The sequence below is a fragment of the Acipenser ruthenus genome, chromosome 7 (assembly GCF_902713425.1).
Source record: "Acipenser ruthenus chromosome 7, fAciRut3.2 maternal haplotype, whole genome shotgun sequence".
Taxonomy (NCBI): domain Eukaryota; kingdom Metazoa; phylum Chordata; class Actinopteri; order Acipenseriformes; family Acipenseridae; genus Acipenser; species Acipenser ruthenus.
The window spans coordinates 10,888,096-10,910,352 of NC_081195.1; the positions used below are offsets into that span (position 1 = coordinate 10,888,096).

The 22,257-nt window shown below is 35.0% G+C and overlaps 2 protein-coding genes across 3 annotated transcripts; one reads left to right on the forward strand and one right to left on the reverse strand.

Annotated features, from left to right (window-relative positions):
• The first annotated feature begins 8,449 nt into the window (after positions 1–8,449).
• LOC117416229 (homeobox protein MSH-C-like) lies at positions 8,450–10,720 on the forward strand. The gene is made up of 2 exons (XM_034027318.3): positions 8,450–8,972; positions 10,184–10,720. The coding sequence occupies exons 1-2, from the start codon at positions 8,573–8,575 to the stop codon at positions 10,597–10,599; spliced, it is 816 nt and encodes a 271-aa protein (XP_033883209.1). The 5' UTR covers positions 8,450–8,572; the 3' UTR covers positions 10,600–10,720.
• Positions 10,721–15,193: 4,473 nt separating this feature from the next.
• LOC117416019 (zinc finger protein 511-like) lies at positions 15,194–22,190 on the reverse strand. Of its 2 annotated transcripts, none has more exons than XM_059026339.1 (6): positions 22,076–22,190; positions 21,437–21,510; positions 19,554–19,755; positions 18,769–18,893; positions 16,686–16,853; positions 15,194–16,037 (listed from the first exon to the last, which is right to left on the reverse strand). In XM_059026339.1, the coding sequence occupies exons 1-6, from the start codon at positions 22,115–22,117 to the stop codon at positions 15,968–15,970; spliced, it is 681 nt and encodes a 226-aa protein (XP_058882322.1). In that variant the 5' UTR covers positions 22,118–22,190; the 3' UTR covers positions 15,194–15,967. The 2 variants fall into 2 exon arrangements, with proteins under 2 accessions (XP_058882322.1, XP_033882925.2); XM_034027034.3 differs by having other exon boundaries at positions 21,796–22,177.
• Between the last annotated feature and the right edge of the window lie 67 nt (positions 22,191–22,257).

Here is a 22,257-nt window from a genome sequence, read left to right on the forward strand (position 1 = left end):
ATATTATACTGCATGACTGAATATTTAAATCAAATAGAGGGAACAGTTTGAAAACAATGTAATCAGGTCTACACATGTGTCCACTTATGAGCAACCCCTTGTTTTTTTTACATTTGTCCTGTACATGAAACTATAGTTTGCACTTACAAAATCATCATGCTGCGAATTGTGATAGCTAAAGAGTTTAACAAGCTGCCCGTATAGTTCTGCATGTACAACTTCTACATAAACGTGATTAGATAAACTATTTAGAATACTGTACCCCAACATTCTTTCTATATTTTAGTAGTGCTAGTAGGTCAGAAAAAAAGTTGCATCCAATTCTAGCAGTAAAATAAAACTGTTCATCATATTGGCATACAGGATGCCAGTCACATAACAAGACATTTTTCTCAAAAGAAAAAGTCAGTTCAATCCAGTTGAACACATTTGTTCACACACCAAAAAGCTTCAAAGGCTGCTAGTAAGAGAATGAACACCTTTTATTTGTCTGCCTTACCTGTGATTACAAAATGTTTAGCATTGGCTGAACCAATATACATCACATGTTAGCTGTATTGGTCTAACTGTAATTAAACAAAATCTAACAGTAACTGGCGTTAGCAATAATTAGCATCACCTTGTTATACTAGGTTGTTTGTATATAATTCCTATACAATGTGAACCCATTCTTGTGGTTTATTAAAAGTATTGTGGTTTAAATTAGCTCAAAGGCCAGAGTGATGGTGACGATTGTTGCCAATTAAGTTTCCCCTTTAATTGCTATTGTGAAAAAATAATTGTTTTGTTTGTTTGCTTGCTAAGGGAGAAAACAGATAGGACATTCCTTGGTTACTTACTGGGCCACAAAGTGACCACAATTAGTTTCTATGCCCCATTATCAAATCCATAGGGTTATAGTTATTGTTCCTGGCCTTTTAGTTAAATTTCCATTGGAACCGTTACAAGCAATTGTATATTTAATTGTTCAACGCCATCTTTTGCCCTACACTCAAAAATTAAACTGTCCTTATTTGACATATAAAATAAAATTTACGAAATGTAATGCAGCCAAACTGGCTGGGCAATCTTAATAAATATTGCAGCAAATATTTCCCTCAGAAAACATGCATATCCAGCAACCCAAAATTGACTAAACAGTTCCTCTCACCAGAGATGTATTACCAGTCTTTAATCTGAGTGCCTTGCACTTTTCCTATACTAGCTAACATATTCCCATTACCTGGGTACCCTGCACTTTACCTACACCAGGGAAAGGTTTCCCATTATGGGTAAACTGCACTGATACCTTTTTCATTTTGGAAGATTAAAATTGTCTAAAACAAAAATGGGAAGCTTTGCAAGGATAAAACAATTACAAAAGAGTATGCAATTTAACAAACTCATTAAAACAGGCACATTCAGCAGCATAGAATGGCACTTAGCTTATCCTCCACGCACCTTCCCTGCAATCCCACCACACACTGGTGTTATTACTTTCGGTGTTACATGGTGTAATATATTTATCTAATACTTTTACATATCTATTCTTTTTTTTCACTGTTTTATTTTGCAAAAATAAATTAAACGTTTGGATTTATATAGAAAAATAGAAGTAGTATTTACTGTACATGGAAAGTTCACAACAGGCAACTATTACCAGTGTATCTGCATACAAAAAATGCTTCCTACATTTTAACATTAACCTTTCCAGCATTAATACCAAATGTCTTGGCAAGATCTTGGGTCGGAAGTCAGCCTAAACTTGATTAGGTCAGGTCAGACTCTTGTTTAGTTGAAGGTCAGGCCACTTGCTTTTTCACCCTAGGAGTAGAGATTAAGGGCTCTTTCTATGCCACCATTCCTTGGAAAGGATCATGCATCTTTTTATGTTCCAGTAATATGAGGCAACACTGCCCCAGTTCAAAACTTTGTCTAGCAACCAGGCTGCTATTTCATAACAAGGGCAAAGACCAATTTTCTAAATAGAATGCAATAATTATAATGGTATAAAACAACCCCCCACCCCCCCCCCAAAAAAAAAAAAAAAAAAAAAAAAAAAAACAGTCACAGGAAAAAAAAACTGTAAAATTATTGTTCTAAATTAATTGTAAATTATTTTAAATCTCTCTGAAAATGTGCACTGGCTTCAAAACAGGGCACTGTGTTGTGAGAAATGTCAATGTATGTTAAATGCATTTTTAGTATGGAACTTATAAAAAAAAAGATTCTTTTATAATTCATTCTCATATTTTCCAGTTTTTTTTTTCATTCAGCTGTTGAAAAAAAAAAGTTATGTAAAAGAAATGTATAAACATTGTTTTGTTTTGGGGAATATGAGTAGTTTCCTGAAAGCATATAGTTGATTTTGTGTAGATTTTTAGGGGGGGGGGGGGGGTGCTGTTTCATTTTATTAAAGCAGGGTCGATCCTCTGAACTGGGAGCCCTCTTTCTCTGTCATCCTGCTGCGTTTATAGACTGTATGATTACAGGTGATCGACTAGGAAAGTGAAAAATTCCCCGAATCATTCTCTGAATGTGGACTTTGTGATGTCAGTTAATAAACCTTTGCACAGCTGCAATTATAGGTACCATCCCTGGGTTGTAGTGTTGTAATGATATTCTTACACTGGCACTGGCTCAATGGCTAATGTATAATGGCCATGCTTGTAAATCTTGGACTTAGTTCCATGTGGAACATTTGCTGCTGTGAAACCTGCAAATGATCTGCACGTGACCTTAAGGGACCAGTCTGCTTTCAAACTGTGTAATGACATCTGACATAGTTTACTCACTAGCAAGCTGTTATAAGGAACTCTTTTGAAATCAGTATCAACTATTTGAAAAGTAAAACCTCTGTAGAATGCTTTACGGAGTAACTGGGATTTCATTTCAAGTACCGGTACTGGTGGTTTGTAGTAATTTTTACATGCTCTCCAAACTGAGACCCTAACTTTGAACTTATCTTATTTACTGTAGCGGCATCTGATCATTTGAAAATTAAAATTCTTCAAATGCATCCTATAATTTATATGGTAAGTTTAATTGACTCAATTTCTACAGAAGAGAACGGTACAGTAGTGTTTCTCAATTGTGGCCACCAGGGTCATTTTGTAAAGTTACTGCAGAACCCCAGAACCCCATTTCAAAGAGCTACTTGGTATGGCTTTGAGTAATCCTAACTAATGCATTCTTCTTTTTGTATACATTCAGTTTGTATCATGTTCTGAATGAACAACCAGGGGGAAGCCACCTAATAATCCATATGGCTTGCCTGGACGCTGCAGGCACTGGGCTGGACTCTGATACCTGCTGTTTGTTATTCAGCACTGTTCAATGAAGACTGCACTTCCATAGGGCATTAACCCATTGGAAGTGTTCTGCTGTCTGTTGATGCCTTCTGGTTAGCACAGATCAGGGAATACTTTTTATTTTTTTATTTATGTATGTATTTATTTTAACCCTGATGATGTCATCCAAAAAGGACTAATCCATGTAAATGGAAGTTAAATATATCTGTAGATTTTGTTAATGCAAAAGTCATTCAATTCAATAAACGCTTAGCAACTGTTGCCCATTAATAAGAAATGCAATTTCCGAATACACTGGTTGAAATAATAAGGGATACTCAAGGAGCATTCATGGAGTACTGCATTTATTCAAAAGAATATGGCTGAATTGGAAAGGTTTCTTTCATCTCTCTTATTGGCAGTATAATTTGTGCAGTATTAAATTCACATAATATGTATGTTGATCTGAATGAAGCAGTCTTGTCTGTATTTGGTGCACCTAAACTTCATGATTAAATTTGATTCAATTCTGAAATGTTTTAAGAAGACAGACACCCCAGCCCAGGAACAGCAAATTGGTCTCTATCATCTGAAAGACTCTCTGCACACGTATTCATCGATCCCTGGGCCACGTTTTACTTGGCTTAAACCTCACTGAGCATGACTGAGATGAGTAAGGATATAGATTTTAACTCTGAAACCAGGTAAAGCTGCCAGGCTGCTAGGCTGGTGCAGTAGAATATTATTTCACATTTTTTCATTTTATTCCGAGATTAAGCTTTTTATGATTTTGTATTACAGTTAACATGAGAATGTAAAGATTTGCAATTAAAGGACTAGATATTTTTTCCATATAGTTTGTAAATGAGTTTATTATTTCTCATATAATAAAGTACTGTAAATAATGTTCTTGTGTTGGACAGTATCTGTCACACAAAAGGAAATCTATGCAGAAGGTTTCTGATTGAAGCCTCTTCTTCTGAGAAGCATGATAGTCAGATGGTAGCATGGGGCCTTAAAATAATGCCTTCAGACTAAAAAGACAAAAGCTATGTTATCATGCATGAAAATACACATTAAAGGATTGTTGTAGCCCACACATTCTAGGAAAATGTATATAAACTGACTTTCTTAGAATTACGTTCTTGGACTCATGCATTAAAAATTAGTTTTGGTCATATTTAATTCAAAAGTATGCAGGAAACTCTGTTATGTGTGTTATATATGTAATTATGTGTTGCACTAAGCCGCTACATAAATGTGTGTGTGTGTGTGTATATATATTGAGAAGATTACTACTGCAGGTGGGAAAGTTTCAATACTTCTTTATTTCAAGTCATGAAGAAAAGGCCCTTGAACAAGTAGATATTATTCCCTCGACTTTTTTAGAATGTTATGCTCCATGTGGTAAAACATGATCAAAGTAGAATTTTAAGGAACTGATTTTGCTTCTGCTATGTGAACAAAATAACAATCGTATTAAAGGCTAGATGATATCAGTGTAGTTTTTCAAATACAATCCTGTCTATAAACACCTGATGTATGCCGTACAAAAAGCATTTGGAACAACTTATTCAAGTATTTTCGAGCGATTGTTTTGCTCCTAAAAGAGTAAAAGGAAGAACAAATTATCCAATATATAGAGGTAAAGAAACCAACACCACTGGGAAAGGCCAACGTTCAAAGTCTGAATTTAAATTCAACTTGAAGCAACACAGAAGCACGTTAACGGGATGCTACAGTAAAGACAAATGCATTAATCGAAAAAAAATGGTTAAGGACTGATGGCAGTTTACCTGTCTTAACTGCGAATCGTCTGATGGACCACTGTAGAATATATATTTGCTGTTTTATAATTTGCTGGTCTCACGATACCGTGGGTCAAGAGAATATGGAAGAACACGAAGTGACTAGAGAAACATACACGTTGCAGCCTGCATAACATTGCGTAACGTTACATATTATGCACTAGACATTCAACTCATTATATTTGAGTGCACAGCACTAATAAAGCCGTGTTATGGACTTTAAGAACCCGATTTTCGGTTGTAGACAAATTGCTTATGTCACACACGAAGATTTACTATGGAGTGGCCAATATGGCTGCGATTTGCCCAAAGTGAAAAATATAGGCTGGCCCCTAATAAAATTGAGTCGGTTGAACTATTTGACATTTAAGATTATCCAATTGTGCAGCTCTTATAAGCAGCTTTCTCAAATAGGAAAGTATATTTATTTAAGGAATTTGCTTATAATTATGAAAATTTATTAAATAATACTGTATGCAAACTATTTTGTTAGGAAATTGAAATATCTATTTTCATTCGGCACACTATAGTTGACCAGGACTACCCGTAACATTTCTAAAATGGGTCAGATTCGGAAGACCATTTGGATTCTCAATAAACCGAATTTTATGAAGTGTGTGGCCAGCATTGATCCCCCTTTTTGTTAGGCGATGAATGGCATTTCTTGTTACACATTTCTGTGTCATATTTATATTCTGTCTGTTGTATACATTTACCTGTGTGTATTTACTTTTTTGTTTGTTTAAGTAATAAATTAAACGTGTATACTACTGAATAGGATAAGATATTACAATGAAATACCTTAAGTTTATTGTAAGTTGCTGCTGTTCTTTCCTGTTTTACAGACAAAGCATGCAACAAAAACCGTATAGAATAAATGGAAAGATATAATTTGCGCGGGCAGCAATAATATACATTTAAAACATTTAAATGAATCTAGGAATATATTTTGTACTTTGTTTTCTTACTTTATCAGTCATACGACAGTATATTGTCAAAGTAAAATACCCGACTTACCTAAATATTACTAACTGCATTTCCCGAATATATACTGGTTAAGAAAAACTAAAACAAAACCGTCCACATGGATTGTCCGGTGTACGTCTTACTGTGTAGGCTGTTTTTCCTTTTTTCAATAAACAGCTAAAAAATAATGGTATGACGTGTGTGTAATCCACTGATTAACTTAACATAGGCCTAGTTGTCGAGCTTGTAATAATGATACAGATGATTCATATGTAAGAACTTTAGATGTGTTTCATTATATAACATTCGGAGCTTTGTTACAGACTCCACAGGAGTCTCTTGGAACCCCCGGCGTTTTAATGTAGTAAGAAAAAAAAATACAATATTGCATCACATTTTAAGAAACAAAACTTTACATACAATTTCATATAAAAACGATAATGGTACACACAAACCTAAAAAATAACAGGGACAGCACAATAAGCAGTATTTATCAGTATATAATAAATCCAATAAATGCATCAATGCTAAACAGTGACATTAAAATATCAAATTATTACATGAATAAAAATGTATCTTACTATTCAAATAATAAAGATTACATGAATAAAACACCCGCTTCATCAGTTTAGCACTACTTAACACCGTTTTAAAACTTTACAATAAAATATATAGTTGCAGACAAGGAAAACAATAAAATCCATATATATATATATATATATATATATATATATATATATATATATATATATATATATATAGCATTTAAGGTATGTTACCATAGTTCAGCTTTTTCACATTTAAATCACTTAACTTCCGATAATAAATAAAACTATTTAATACTCACTTAAAAGAAATAAATACATCGCGAACAGCCTATGTAATACAATAGGTGGTAATATATTACGTGATGTGTGTGCGCCCCTCTTAAAATATTTCATGCGATTTAAAACGTTTTTACACAAAGCACTGTAACATTCTGTAACAGCTTTTTCAATGCAATACTAGATAGCGAAACATTTTGTGAAGTTTCACTTTTTTTCACCTTGCCATTTTACTTAACCCTTTCACAACAGATTCACGGTGTATTGTCAAACTCATCAACGTCCGAGTTTGTCTAAAAAGTCACCTACAATCCTATGAAACTTCCTTTTCACCTCTAAACATTCTGTAACCAGTTATCAATGATATACAGCGTCTTATCGCCTGCTTCCAATATTCAACACATAATAACCACGTAGGCATATAGTATTGCTATTTGAATTAACATTATTAACAGTGCGTTGTAAAATGCTAAATATAGGAAACAGAACTTAGTAAAATTGATAGCTGTTTGCAGAAAAAAATAAGAGATTATATATTGAATTGATTATACCATGAGCTGTTAAACGAACACTATAGTGATGAGCATTATTATTATTTAATGGTTTATAATCCCCTATTTAAAATCACCGATAACTTAAATGTATAATATAAGGTAAAGGTTTCCCTAGTTTCAACAACAATCCAGGAATGAAACAGTTAACGCCCCCTGATGTAGCAGACTGTGAGAATGTTCCCCTTCCAGCCACGCACTAGACATTCAACGTTCTGAGGACAATTGGTTAAGTAGAGTTAACTGTTGCCTATTCTCCCTGAGGTAGCTTCCTTTTTGATCCTGCCGAGCCTGGCGCCTTCCAAAACATAACTTGTCTGCCTTATTAAACGCTTTGACTTATAGTGAAGGATTGCCTGGTGCTTTTCAATTGAAGCTCCAGCAATCTTAAAAGGGCCAGGACATATTTTAGGCTGTACAAATGCTTTATTTAAACAATCATACTTTATTAATAGTGTATGGTAAATAAGTATAACTTATTCAGCTAATAAAGACAGACAGACAAATGAAAAAATAAAAATATATAACCTGCTGTATAGATTACCCCCATTACAAACACATAGGTATAAGTGGCTACAAAGAAACGACTATGGATAAATTATCGTTATATTACTCAGAAAATGCAAGGAACCGTTAAATATTCAAACAAAAAAACGTAATATATACACACAAAATGCAAAAATGAGGCAAAAAATAAATACCACCGAGGGGGGGGTTGCTTTCCTGTATGGTTTCAATAAGTGCCTAACTAATGAGTAAAGAGACTCTTTTTTTAAGGTTGCCCTACTGGTTAATTGCACTAAAATTGCTCTGGTGAGTCAGAGCTCCTAGGAGATTAGAGCCCTGGAGCTATCGATAAACCTTCCCAGCAAGACACTCTGATTAACTACTCATGTCTTTCAAAAATCATTCTTGATGCCTTTTAGAAACTTGTCAGCCAATCAAAACGTTGCCTCTAACGTCATATAGACAAAAAGGCAATCTGATTGGAAGGCGGTTAGATAAAGCGAAAGTTACAGAACTTTTATAGCTGAAAGCACAACAGATAAGGCACAAGAAGTTGAGGGTATTTTGACAGAAAGTGGTGTACTTTGGCCACACCGTCGCATGCCAAAAAGAGATTTTGGACTGAAGAGTGGTTTCTGCAAAGGTGTATGGCCCCTTTCTCTAGTATCATGAATCCTGTACAAGGGCCTCTTTCTCAAGAAAAGCAGCACAAAAGAGAAGATTCAGAGAAGGAAGATTGTCCATTAAAAGATAACGACGTTATCAAAGGATGTAAAAGCAAGGCACCCAGCCTTCCTTTTAGTGTAGAATCTCTTATTTCGAAGAGATCGTCTTGCAGGACTCAATATTCGCCATATGAACAGGGTATGGTTTCCAATAAGCCCGTTGCTGATCAGCCTCAGTCTCCAAAGTCAATTTCTGCTGAGAAACGCGTTTCTGTGGAGAGTTTTCCAAACTTAACGGAGTCTCCGAAAAATGACATCGAAGATCTTAGTGACAAGGACCAGAGCACTTGGTTTCAAAATTCATCTTTCTCAACTCCGCCCAGTAAGTAAATCTTTATCAGTAAAACATCTTAGGAAGATGAGCTATACAGTTTATATCACTAATATTGATGATGTGTTCATTTTATTGGGCTGTATAGTAGTACCGATAATATGCTATGAAGATTTTAGATTTCAGTTTGTAAAAGCTGTTTTTACAAATGGTGTATCATTGTCAGGTAATACATGTGACAGGTATTTTATTATTATTATTGTATTATTATTGTTTTAAAGTGTTCGTTGTTTTTCATGCAATCCCCAAATATTCAATGTGTGGTCAGCAGAATATTATTATATTTTACTTTTAAACTGGGACAGCGTTAAAAGAAGAAATGAAAAGGTCTACATTTTCCTTTTTTCCCCAATTTATGTTATATTTGTTAATATTTTGTTTGTTTGTTTTTTGTCTCAGTCCCACAATGTAGGTTTATATAGTGGGAATTAAGACACATTAATATAAGCAACGACGCATTTCGATCTGAACATTAAAATAAATAACAGTAAATCATCAAATGAATCCATGGATAATGGCTAAACTAATACATAAATAACAACAACACATTTACGTGTCTATTTTTTAAAGTTCAAACTTAAAATATTCGTTTTCCATTTAGAATGAGAACAGTAACACCTAACCGCGTGTTAGTGAATTATACTGCCATGTATATTAAATACCTACCGAACAGTCCACTTAAGTCAACAAGTTAAGTTTAATTTCGTGGAGGATAATAATGTATTGGCCTCGATCATAGGAAATGGAACGTTCGATTATCCGCATACATTATAAATAGCCATAGCTGCATCCAAAACCGTATACACACTGCGACATGTATACTCACTTACTAATATTTGGAACTGATGAATAACCTACTATAATGTGTATCATTCCATCAATACAAAGAAAAGTAAATGGATATTGTATCGTGTTGTTTTTGTAACTAGGCCAACTGACTTGGCTAAGTTCCTATATTGTATTATTTTATTTTGTATACACGAATAATATACATATCTCCTATAGAAAATATTGTTTATCATATAAAGATAACAAGTGTACAGGTCAACAGTGCCTTTCACAAAACGTTGAAAGCGTTTGAGTGAAAAACAATAAGGGCCAACAAATAACGCTCCAAAAAGGGTAACCATGCATCGGTCTAAGCATCTTTTGGCAAAAATAACGAAGTCATTTTTTTTGTTTTGTTTTCTTTTTTTAAACAGGACACTCCAGCCCCCCTCCTTGTACATTAAGAAAACACAAGAACAACAGAAAGCCCAGAACCCCGTTCACCACCTCGCAGCTGCTGGCTCTGGAGAGGAAATTCAGACAGAAGCAGTACCTTTCCATAGCGGAGAGAGCAGAATTCTCAAACTCCTTAAACCTCACAGAAACACAGGTTAAAATCTGGTTCCAGAACAGAAGAGCTAAAGCCAAAAGACTTCAAGAGGCTGAACTAGAAAAGTTCAAATTGGCCACCAAGCCACTGCTGCCTTCCTTTGCCTTTCCATTCCCACTCGGTGCGCACCTTGGCTCTCCTTCACTATATGGACCGTCCAGTTCTTTCCAGAGACCTGCGCTGCCAGTCCCAGGACTCTTCGGTACACCAGTGACATATGGGATGTACTATCTATCATAACTAACTAAAACCAATCAGACTATGCTTTATAAAACCATCATTCCATGTACTCAGAGATGTTAGCCCAATGGGTGCAAAAAGAGAACATTAAAAAATAGCAAGTATATATATATATATATATATATATATATATATATATATATATATATATATATATATATATATATATTATTTATTTCTTAGCAGACGCCCTTATCCTTAACACATTCCTTTACGCAAAAATACTTTTGGTAAATATACAAGGTTATGGCTGTGTTTAAACGCGCGTACATCCATGAATGCTTGCGTATCACAGGACAAACGCAACAGGTGACTTAGAAATCTGTTGACAGCCTCAGACATGTTTTATTAATGGATGTTTGATATAAACTCAAACTATACAATAAAACATTATTTACATTAAAAAAAAATTCAGAAAAGAATGATTGAATTATCTGCAAATAAGGATCCCTAAATATATTCCAATTCCAAATACAACTTTAAAAAAAAAATAATTGACCTTTCCGTTTTATAACTGATAGGCCACTGGAGACAATACTGTATTGTATCGTGCTTGTTTATGTATGTATGTGTGCATGTATGCTTGCAGGTCACAATTTAAAACGTGTATTTGAAAATACAATGGTATATTGGTAAACTTTATAAGTTGCACGGTTCCTGTGATTAATTGCTATTGAAGTTGGTGTCTATTTGTAGACATTGAAAGGACCTGTATTTTCCCTTTTGAACAGAGCTCTTAAAAGTCAAGCACTATTTGGATGTGAAAACGTCGTCTCGTTGACAGGGTAAAGCTCTTCCTTTATAATGCTGTATTTGTAAATAAAACAATTCTAAAAGTATGGTTTGATGTAACCACTGTCACACAAAAAGCAGGATCACAATATTTACAATATTTAACTGTGTGTGTGCGCGCGCGTGCGTGTGTGTGCGTGTGTTGATTCCTACAATATATTATTTGTACATACTACATTAGAAAGGAACAGAATGTCGTGATTTTGTACAAAGTATTCAATAAAGACTTTTAATTTACTTTACGAATCTTGATATGGTAATCATTTTCCTTCTGCGTGGTATGACTTTCATTTGGTTTCAATAACAATAATGTTGTTACAGTTTTAGCTTGACCTAAATTTAATATACAGCTATTGCAAAAAGTTTTGCATCGCCGTATATAATTAATTAATTTTGCTTCATAAAGTCGAATGAAACCTACTAAATAATGTTACGTTAACATATTGAATTACATACGGAGGACCCGGGGACAGTAATTACACGGGACGGTTGTACACCTTGAAGTTCTCCAATCAGAAGCAAGCTAGAGTGCCATCGCTCACTTGGCACATGCTCAGTTCAGGTCTCTGTCTGCTTGTAGTAGAAGAGGAGGTCTCTGTGCCAAAGCCCTAAAGTACGTTTTTCCCACAGTTTTCTTTTTGTGATATATACCTGTGTTATCCAGTTTATGGATCCAGGCTTTTAGCATTCTCATCCCTCATATCTGTACGTATAATTGACAGAATTGGTTGCTCTTAGTTTTGTTGTTTCTTGCGGCAACATGAGGTTTAGTAATGGCTCCCTGGGTTGGGGCCAGTTGTAACACGTGCTACAATTGACTCCATACAACATTATTAGTTCAACTATATTTGGGCACATGAAGCTTGCACTGAAGGAAACAGAATGTAGTGGCATTTTCTTACTTGAAAAGGCTTATAATTTTAGGGATGTTAAAAAGTTTTAAAAGTAGGACAACAAATAAATAGCCTTATTTTAAGATTTTTATTTTTCAATAAAGATATTCAGTTTTTTAGTTAAATAAAAACAAACATATTTGCTTCATGTATAAATTGATCTTATTCAATAAAACGTTCAATTCTTGAGTTAAATGTTATTTATTTAATTATTCTTCACAGAATGTTACATCTGACCCCACCCTCATGGGGTCGATTGTAACATCTGACACCTTACATTTCAAGCCCTCTTGCCATATGTATATCAACTCTTTGAACAGGATAACTATGGTGATTGGTAGAGGACAGATGTAAGATTCTTGTATCAAAGTCTGGTCAAACTAGCTTAAACCATCTATGTGTAATGGGGAGAAACAAAAAAAAAAAAACTAAAAAAACGTCCCCAGTTTCCCATACTGCTTTTTAGTTTTCCATATCTTTAACGAAAAATTGATAATAAATAAATAGAAGTGACATTTCCAAATCTGACATGAAATACTGTACTACTATTACGACTTTTGAAGTTTCTTTTTTTGCATGATGTTAAATAAAGATCTAAATTATGTGCATAAAGGTTTTTGTTGGTTTGTTTTGTTTTTTTACAGTATGTCTCAATCCTAAAATTCTAGAGGATACAAAACTTTTGGCAATAGCTTTAGATGCTCAAGAGACTTATTGTATCATCATCGGTTATTGTTTATAAAATGCAGTTAAAGTTTAAACAAGCCCATGCTTACGTTAAAACAACATCGGCATTTCTTTATTCGGGATTTAGATTATTAATATTCAAGAAAAACATAGTCATTGATAATAATATCCTCTTTTTGGATTAATGAGGAATTAATTACAATTCACAATGGTTTAATACTGATTTCTGATGGCATACATACTTGAAATTAGTTATGTCCACAAAACAAAACACGTTTTTAATACAAGAATATATGTAAAATGATCCAAAAACGGACCATAATAAGATATCTATAAATGTAACAACACAACGGCAAGCACGCAAGATATTACAAACGGACAGTGCTATTAACTTTATGTTTACAATCTCTGATTTGCTTGGACACCAGAAAAATAGACTATTGTTAAAATACTATTATTATTATTATTATTATTATTATAATTATTATTATTATATTTTAACAGGTTAAAGCAGTTACTATCTGACATATATCTGACACTATATGGTCCTGTGTCGCATATATATATATATATATATATATATATATATATATATATATATATATATATATATATATATATATATATATATATATACTCTGTCAGCACTGCCGGATCAAAAGACTGCTGAGCTGTTTAAGAATATTACTGCACTTAACACAACTGGTCCGATGCTATTTGGCAATTTTTGTGTGACATATTTTGTGGATAAGACAATGGGACTATTTATTTAGTTATTGGTCTTGTCTTTTCTTTGTGCAACGTAACATCGTGCTTAACAAGTCTATCAGTTCTGTGCTATGCGTTTTAGCTTGTAAAAAGTTGTTTGTAAATAGGTTTTCAGGTGTTTATACAAAGTGGATGTTATAGGAACCCCAATAGGCTAGTACCCCCCACTGTCCAGAATTACTTTTAAAACATTGCATTGCATCCAATTTAAGGTGTATTTTCAGCAGTAACTAAGCACATGTAGTATACAATAGACAACTGTAATGCATTAGCGCCACCTCATGGATTATAGAGCACATTTTGAAAAAATAAATAAGAAGTGTATCTGGGCGATGTTCCCCACTAGTGGTACAGTAGTTGGTTTTCCTTAAGACAAAAAATGTAATTATTTTAAATTAGAAAAAGTGCAACTCCCCAACATTCCAATAAACATGCATGAATAACACACCCACTTTAGCATATGAATGTAATACCTTAATAAACAAGCACCTGTATATTAACTATTAACCATTAACCTATTTTAGCAGGCTACTAATCAGTTAAATAACTAACAGAATGCATATTAAAAAACCGCCTTTGTCTATAAAATGTAACAATATGTATTGCAATTCTGAAGGATTGCAGGGAACCCAACAATGGAAACAGAAAGGGCACGTTTCTGGAAAATCTATGACCATTTTAACGTTATCTGTTTAACTACAAAATGCATTATGAAAATGTATGATAAAATCCATTTTATAACAGTTGTGTAGTTTACTCAACAATAGCATTGATTATACAAACTGAAAAATAACGTTTTGTTATATATTTAACTCGCAAAATCATTTAATGAAAAAAATAGATGAATAAACAACTAAAAAGTTTAAAAGTAGCTTTAATATTTCTGTTAAAGTATTTGGTTTCCTATAGGACAACGGTTCTTTATTAACTGTGCTTTACACGAAACAAAATAAAAATATGAGAAAACGTAAAACTCAACTTTGTTAACTATATGGATTGAAAAATAAATAAATAAATAAAAAATCTCCCAAAAGAATTAGCGTAATTAAAATACCCACTTGCTTTATAATTAAGCGTCCGATCACTGCTCAACTGCGGTAAGTGCCTATATATCCATTAAGTCTTCTTGAGCATCACCAAATTAGGAAATGGAGCAACATTCTGATTATGCCAAGAATCAGGACTCCCATAGTGCAGAGGGTTCTGTGGTTACCCTGCATGCCAAGTAACAGGGTATTACTTTCATAATCCCGGTGGTGCATGGTTAACGCCTTTTTAAAAACATATTTGAGAGGTAGAACTTTATAACTGTGGTTCATTACAAGAATGAGCTCTGTGGCATCATGTATGTTTGGCAACATTTATCACAACCTTTACAAAACCCCTCTTGGTTTAGATTTTATTCTGCAGCTCATGATCACATCACTTGTACAAAACAACACCAGCCACAATGGTTCATTTTTATTTTCGTTTTTAATTTCATGTCCTAATTTTACGCTTTTTTTAATACATATACATATTTTGACATGTATTTAGTAGAAGAGCACCAGGATTAAAAAAAAAAAAATAGAAATAGTGAAAAACATACAGGAAGGGTGAACAATGTTGGCATTTTTGTTAATACATTTCATGGATTGCCCACCATTGCTGATAAATGATGTAATGTAACTCTCTTGACTCGCTGGATAGTAATACAATGTGATCTCTTGCTATGGGGCACATCTCACATTTAAGATTGTTGTGAGGGTTCTGTAGACTACATACTGGGGAGTGACTGGGATATGATAGATGGCATTGTAACCTGATCCCTAAACTCTCACACTGTGGAGTGATTGGCATGCCGCAGTTCACTCTGTAGCTGGTAGTGTGTAGCTATAGCTCTTGCTGTGTTCTGTGAGTTCAATCAGCAAGGAGAATATAAGACCTGATGAACACACACCACAGGACACCAACTCTTTACCAGTCTCTACTTGTTCTTTTATAATGCTATACTTTGTAATCTAAAAATGCAATATCGTTGACGAGATGATAGACATTGAACATTTGGATAATGTTGGTTTTACTTGAACAAGTCAATGAAATTTGCCAAGACAGTTGCAGTAATGGGAAATTATTATTAGAGCTCCAACGATCCACTATGACTTCTTACATCCCAAGTTATTGTATCATTTTAAGGAGAACTATAGGGCACAGAGCCTCCTCATTCTTTTAATTTTCTTCAGTAGAAATCATTTCTTTTTCTTCATGCCCCTGAATCCTCGTACTGAGCCTTGACCAAAACAAATTGTGGCTGGTACCCTAAAAATAAAATAAACAGTTCTTTAATTTCACTATTATGGCATACATTACTATAGTATTGTCCAATAGTTTGTTTATAGTTTTAACCCTTTCCTCTGACACAACCCTTTTGTTGTAGCAGGTTTAAGATGGAACGCATGAGTAAAAGGTTCATGGCTTATCGATATCCAATTAGTACACTAAAGGGGGTGTTACTGAGAAGGCCTTCTCAAAGCAGAGACATCTGCTTCCACTGTGCCCCCTAACTGTACAAACTGGAACGGCCATTGCAAGGATCCCATCACATGTTTTAAATACATGTCACTATGTATTTATTTTGGGAGTTTTAAAATCTGCATTGGAAATATGTTGAAACTGTAACTGTAAGGGTGGTGGTCTGATTTGTGGTTGAAGTGTTCTCTCTTGTGGCTACAAAAGGGGTACTTTTTTTTACTTTTTTCTGGTACACAGGTCTAGAAGGAAGGAAAACTCCACTTAAAACAGCAGACCAGTAAACTCAACTAATATACTATTATGTATATATATGCCCATTTTTTTCAGTATAAGATAGTGACATAACTTAATCCTGGGGTAGTGCTGAAAGTGTTTTACAAAATACAAAATACCAAAGAGTGCCTCTACATAAAATAATAATTAAAAAAAACGAACTTGTATGAATAGCGTGGTTTCATCTGCTCTACATGACCAGAGCTGTATTCACTCATTGCCGGCTCTGCTTTTTCAGGTGGACAGACCTCCATGGACTCCATACGTCCTGTATCATCAGGACATGGTTGGACCATTGTCACATCTCTTCTATGTGGAGTCTTATCTTGGCTGTTGTTAATACATGTAAAAATACAAGTTCTAAGTACAGTTTCTATAGGAGGCAGTCTCTCTTCCATAACTCATAAGATGAAAGCTGAACAGATTTGTCTTATTCTGATTTAGCAAGGATATACAGTAACAGAAGCTGTTACGTGCTCATTATTTAATTATTTTTTTCTTTTTACCATTAATAAATGTGATGAAATATGCTGATAATTTATTTCCTGTTTCTATACAATATTATATGACAAGTGGAATCACTCAGGCATTCACTGTCATTGGGAATCCTGTTTTCCCGTGACAACACAACATGGATAAATAAATTATTTAGAAACAGCACCCTGTCACCGAGGCAAATGACTGATCAGATTCTGAGAGCTGCATATAAGTGACTTTTTTATAAAAAAAAATCCAGGATCTTAAAAAAGGAAAGATCAAAAAATATGCATACAATAGCTAGAACTACAGGGTGCATTTGATGTAATTGGAGACAATGGTCTCCCCCACTCCATGCCACTTGGCTTGTAGTCGTTGCTTAGCAACAGCAATCAATCCTTGCAATATGTGAAGCAAAATGGTAAGTGAGGCAATGCTTTGCATGATACAGAAAACTGCAACTGCAGTGAAACAACTGCGTCACAAAATAAGACAGATATATAATAAGGCTTTGAAATCTTACAATGCAATGTAAATTTGCTATAATAATATCCACATGATACAGAAACTGCTAAGATCTGGATATGTGGCTGATTTTGACTTTTATGTTATTTATAAACAACCACAGTAAAAGGAACACTAAAACCATATTTCAAATCCTCCCAATCCTAAGAGTATAACTGCAGGCAGTGGGACAGCACAATTGAAATACAGTTGTACACTGTTTTTGTAAGTGTATTGTTTTTAAGTGGATGTAGATATGGAAAAAAAAGCTTCAATATAGATGCATTTTCATCTATGTACACTTCTCTACAATGGAGAAAACGGGTTGTGGTTTTGGGGTATGTGGTCAAGATATTTCAATTGAATTCCGTCTGTTCTAACAACTGGAAACTTTCTTTAATGTGCTGAATAAACCTGAAATGACTAAGAGTTTCCAAAAGGATGTTCGTTTAGATGCTGATCTAAAATGAATGACAAACTCTAAACAGTTTAGCCATGAATACTGGAGAATCTAGTTCCTGGGCAGGACCCTCTTCACCAGGCTCAAATCCACCCCACCTCGAACACAATACATTTTTAGAGTCAGCGCAGTAGTCAATTTTCATTACCAGTTTTCAAATATAATTTAAAATCTGGTCTTTTTTTAGCGCTTAATTAACCAATGATTTGCAAACATGCGCCACTGAACTCAAGACAGACACCACAACACAAAGAAATGCTCACTTAACATTGGAGTTTCATCCTCTACACTCTATCATGGCAGTGAGGTCCTAAATGCTACTCGACAGTGGAGAAGGTTCAGGGGTTAGAAACTATACTGCATAAATTAGGGGTTCCAATGTGGGGGTTTTATTTTATTTTATTTTTGGTTTATATTTATAATTACAAAAAAAACGGGTTTAATCATGGTTTACTTCCACAGTTTTAAAAATGTTACTCAGGGCTGAAATCAGGCTGGATCAGGTTTAACCCTAAAATAAGTACACCAATAAAAATGTACATGCATGCACATCCTAATGATAAAATATATATGTACTAGGGTTTATAACCTTCATGAATTTCTTTAATTAATAATTCACAAATAATATCTGTCATATGATAGCAATAGTCCAAAAATGTTCAGTAATATATATTACTGAACATTTTTGGACTATAGCTATCATATGGCAGATACTTATTAATAATTAAGAAACCACAACAAAATCAGTATATATATATATATATATATATATATAGTTTTAAAAAGTAAAATAAAAATATTTACCTTTTGCTTTTCTTGGGCTTGTCAAATCTAAAATCTGGAGGATAACTGTGAATTTTTATTAAATGATCTTTTCGGTCAATACTGGTCTTAAATTTCACAGAACAGCCTTCTACCAAGCACTGATACTGAAAAAAGGAAACAAATCAGTAAATTATTGAAGAAAGAAAAAAAGCCATATCAAACAGTGTGTTACTGGCTTTGGTTGTCATACAATTGTAAACCACTAAATGTCAGTGTAACACAATTACAGAAATAAAAATAACTCATAAAACGTGAACCCATTAGTTATTTAACAACTGTTTTCTTATATAAAATAAAGTTTGATATCCATTAAACTTTTTTTTTTAAATGAAACTTTCTTAATCCATTGAATTTTAAAACAAACTTTCAACACAAATCTTTGGTGTAACTTAAAGGAATGTTGTAGACCCTCTAAATTTGAATTTTGTATCTGTTTATTATTTGGTTGCTAATTATTCATTACAGTCTCTGCAGAGCAAGTCTGATCAAGGTGGAATTTGTGTAATGTGACCAGTATAGTACTTTGTCAGCTATTTTCCATTTTCCATTAGCATAGTCCCATTTGCAGTAAATGTTCATTGGGATGAAATGTGTGCTTGTAGATCTGAATGATCTTCTCATGCACTGCAGGCACTTCTGGCTACATGTGAGATCACTCACTCACTCAGCTGAGTAAGCGCTGGAAACAGCTTGGGTAATTTCAATTGGAAAAACAAGTGGAAGAAATTAATTTGAATTCAGTTTTGTGTGTAAAGTTAACTGACCATGTTCTGCTTCTCTGCCAGGATCTGGAACAGGGAATCATGCCACTCCAGTATATGAATGTCCAGAAGATGGCCAGAGGGGAAGGAGCGCTTGCAGTAGGAGCAGACGTTGCGGTGAAATGTATTGTAATGATGCTCATACCCTTCCAGTGTGTCAAAGAGCTGGCTACAGCCTGCTATATGGCATCTGAACTCAGAGACCCTGCACAAGAGAAAAACATCATTGTATAAAAGGGTAAAAGTCTGCACTACCAACTGCAGTGAGGGAATAAAAAACAAGTCTCAGAGTCTATGCCTTAGTTTTCTGGAATATACAGTAAACCTAAACTCAATATTAAGTCATGATGAACTCCCTATTAAGACCGCACACTGGATTTAGAAAAACTAAAATAAATTCACTGGTTGCCCATAAGGGCTTGAGAGGAGGCGAAATTGGGAGTGAGATATTAAGAATGAGACAAGATGAGAGGATTTCTCCGGTTGCTTAGGAGGCTTGAGAGGGGCGAGACATTTGAGAGTTTAAGAGTGAGACGAGTTTGAGAGGGATGGCGAGATTGAGGGCTGGAGTTTGGGAATGGTCCTTAGTAACATTGAGGTTAGATACTGATAGCAGGACGAGATAGGGGGACGAAGAGTTTTCCCTTCTCGTCGGGTCAGGCAGCATCCTCTGGCTGCTGGGCATTTAGTGGAGCAAGAGACAGGAAGGGGACGAACAGGACAAAAGGACAGATCCTTCGCAACTCAGTGTAGCATCCTCAGGCAGCTAAGAGCTTAGGAAAAAGTGTCTCGGGTCCGTTTAGGAGAGACGAAAACAGAGAAACCCCCCCCACCCCTCGGTCGGGTCCCGCTCGGCAGGTGGAGGCACGACCTACTGCATGAGGGGGCTGAAATGGTCCTGGACCTGAAATGGAAGAGAGGAGATGGGACAGCAAGGTTGAGGCCTGGAACGCTTAGCGCATAAGCAGCAGAAGAATAGGATGTGGCCGGGGGTCCCCTCAGGCCGGCGAGGAACAGCCGGACAGCAGTGGTTGAGACGAGAGGCCGACCCGGACAGCCGGGGGAGTGAGACTCACTTCCCCCCCTGAGGGAGCCCTGTGCGGACAGTGCGATATAGAAAGGAGCAGAGGTGGGGAGGAGGAGGAACAAAAAACAAACACAGACAAGGAAGCGGAAATAGTGCTGGGTTAAATAGAAAAAGAGAGAGAGATAGACAGGAGGGGCAGCCAATAACATACGTAAAGCAGCGCTGGCCATGCCCTAATAATTGACGAGGCGAGCACTGCATTGTGTGATTGGCTGGAAATACTAAATGAGGCTGAACTGGGATCAGCTTCCACCCGGAAGAGATCACGGACGCTACCGGGCAGGACGCCACGGAGGGAAGGTAAGACAGGCTAAAGAAAAGGATATAGGATAAGAAAAAAGCAGCGCAAAGCGGGAGAGAGCCCTCTACGTCATCCCCCGAATTACGCCTAAAGGCTAACATTTAAAGTCTTCAACACTGAAGACATTGAAAAAGACTTCTAGTCAAAATGATAATGATTATTATTATTATTATTATTATTATTATTATTATTATTATTATTATTATTATTATTATATTTTTAAATGTACCACTAGTGCATGTTTTAAAGACACAAATGACATTTTAAAACCATTTTATTCAGTTTATTGGTGGTAAAGGGAATTCACTGTAACTGTACATTGGTATGACATACAGTATAAAATGTTAGCCTCAAGTTATTATTGGGCAGTTTGATTTCCACACATCAAAAGATCAAGTGAAACTTTATTTCTGCCATCAGTCTGTTCTAATCATTAAGTCAAATACTGCACAGTTGTTTAATTGTTTTTAAAAATCCATTATCATGTGCTGTACCTACTTTGGTTTCTCAGTATCATCTGCAACGCTTGTTATGGCATCTTGCAGGTACAGATGTCTTTGGATATCCCCATCCTATAAAATAAAAATAACAGTGAGACTTAATAAAATAACAATATCAAAACAATCAAAATAACAGGACGCATAAAAATGGAAGACAAATTAGCATTTCAGTGTATTGTTCATTAACATATTAGCCAGTGGTCACACAAACCTATTTTTTGTCCTGTAGCTTAATAGAATGTAAAAAATACACTAGTACACATGGACTTAATGCACGTATAGCTTCTTCAGGATGGTTTCCTATCAGCACTTCTACAAACAGATTATACATATGAAATTAAAATTAACAAAACGTACTTCAAACAATTCATCTTCTTTGTTTAACCGGAATCGCTGTGAAGTGAAAGTAAATGGTGATCTAATATTATCCTTGGCGTCATGATGATTCCCTGTTGCTGTATTGAGTTCTGCCGTAATTTCTTTAACTGGCAATACTGGGAACGCCTGCATGTCAGCATCTGCCTCGGTTAAAAATCGAATAAATTCAGACTGCAACATCATTGACAGAAAGTACCAATTGAATGTCACTATGTTGATATAACATGGTTCATCTTTACAACGAATAGTATGACCAAACCTTATCTGTGTGACTGTGACACACACAGGTCCCAACGCCCATCGAGTTTATTGCCAAGAAAGGTTCCGTTTCTCCCGCCAACACATTTAGTCTGTCCTGTTAGTTTTACTTAAATTTGTTATACACTGTAACTGCATTTGTTGATTTATTTATCCTTACTTTAATGATGAATATAAATATGT

Excerpts from the sequence above, each read along its gene's own strand:
- LOC117416229 (XM_034027318.3), top strand. The coding sequence starts at position 8,573 with ATGGCCCCTTTCTCTAGTATCATGAATCCTGTACAAGGGCCTCTTTCT. Across the intron at positions 8,973-10,183 it reads ATCTTTCTCAACTCCGCCCA|GACACTCCAGCCCCCCTCCT; the intron begins GTAAGTAAATCT and ends TTTTTTAAACAG.
- LOC117416019 (XM_034027034.3), bottom strand. The coding sequence starts at position 21,999 with ATGATGTTGCAGTCTGAATTTATTCGATTTTTAACCGAGGCAGATGCT. Across the intron at positions 19,756-21,436 it reads GATGATACTGAGAAACCAAA|GGTCTCTGAGTTCAGATGCC; the intron begins GTAGGTACAGCA and ends TCTCTTGTGCAG. Across the intron at positions 16,854-18,768 it reads AAGCCCAAGAAAAGCAAAAG|CCAAGATAAGACTCCACATA; the intron begins GTAAATATTTTT and ends TATTAACAACAG.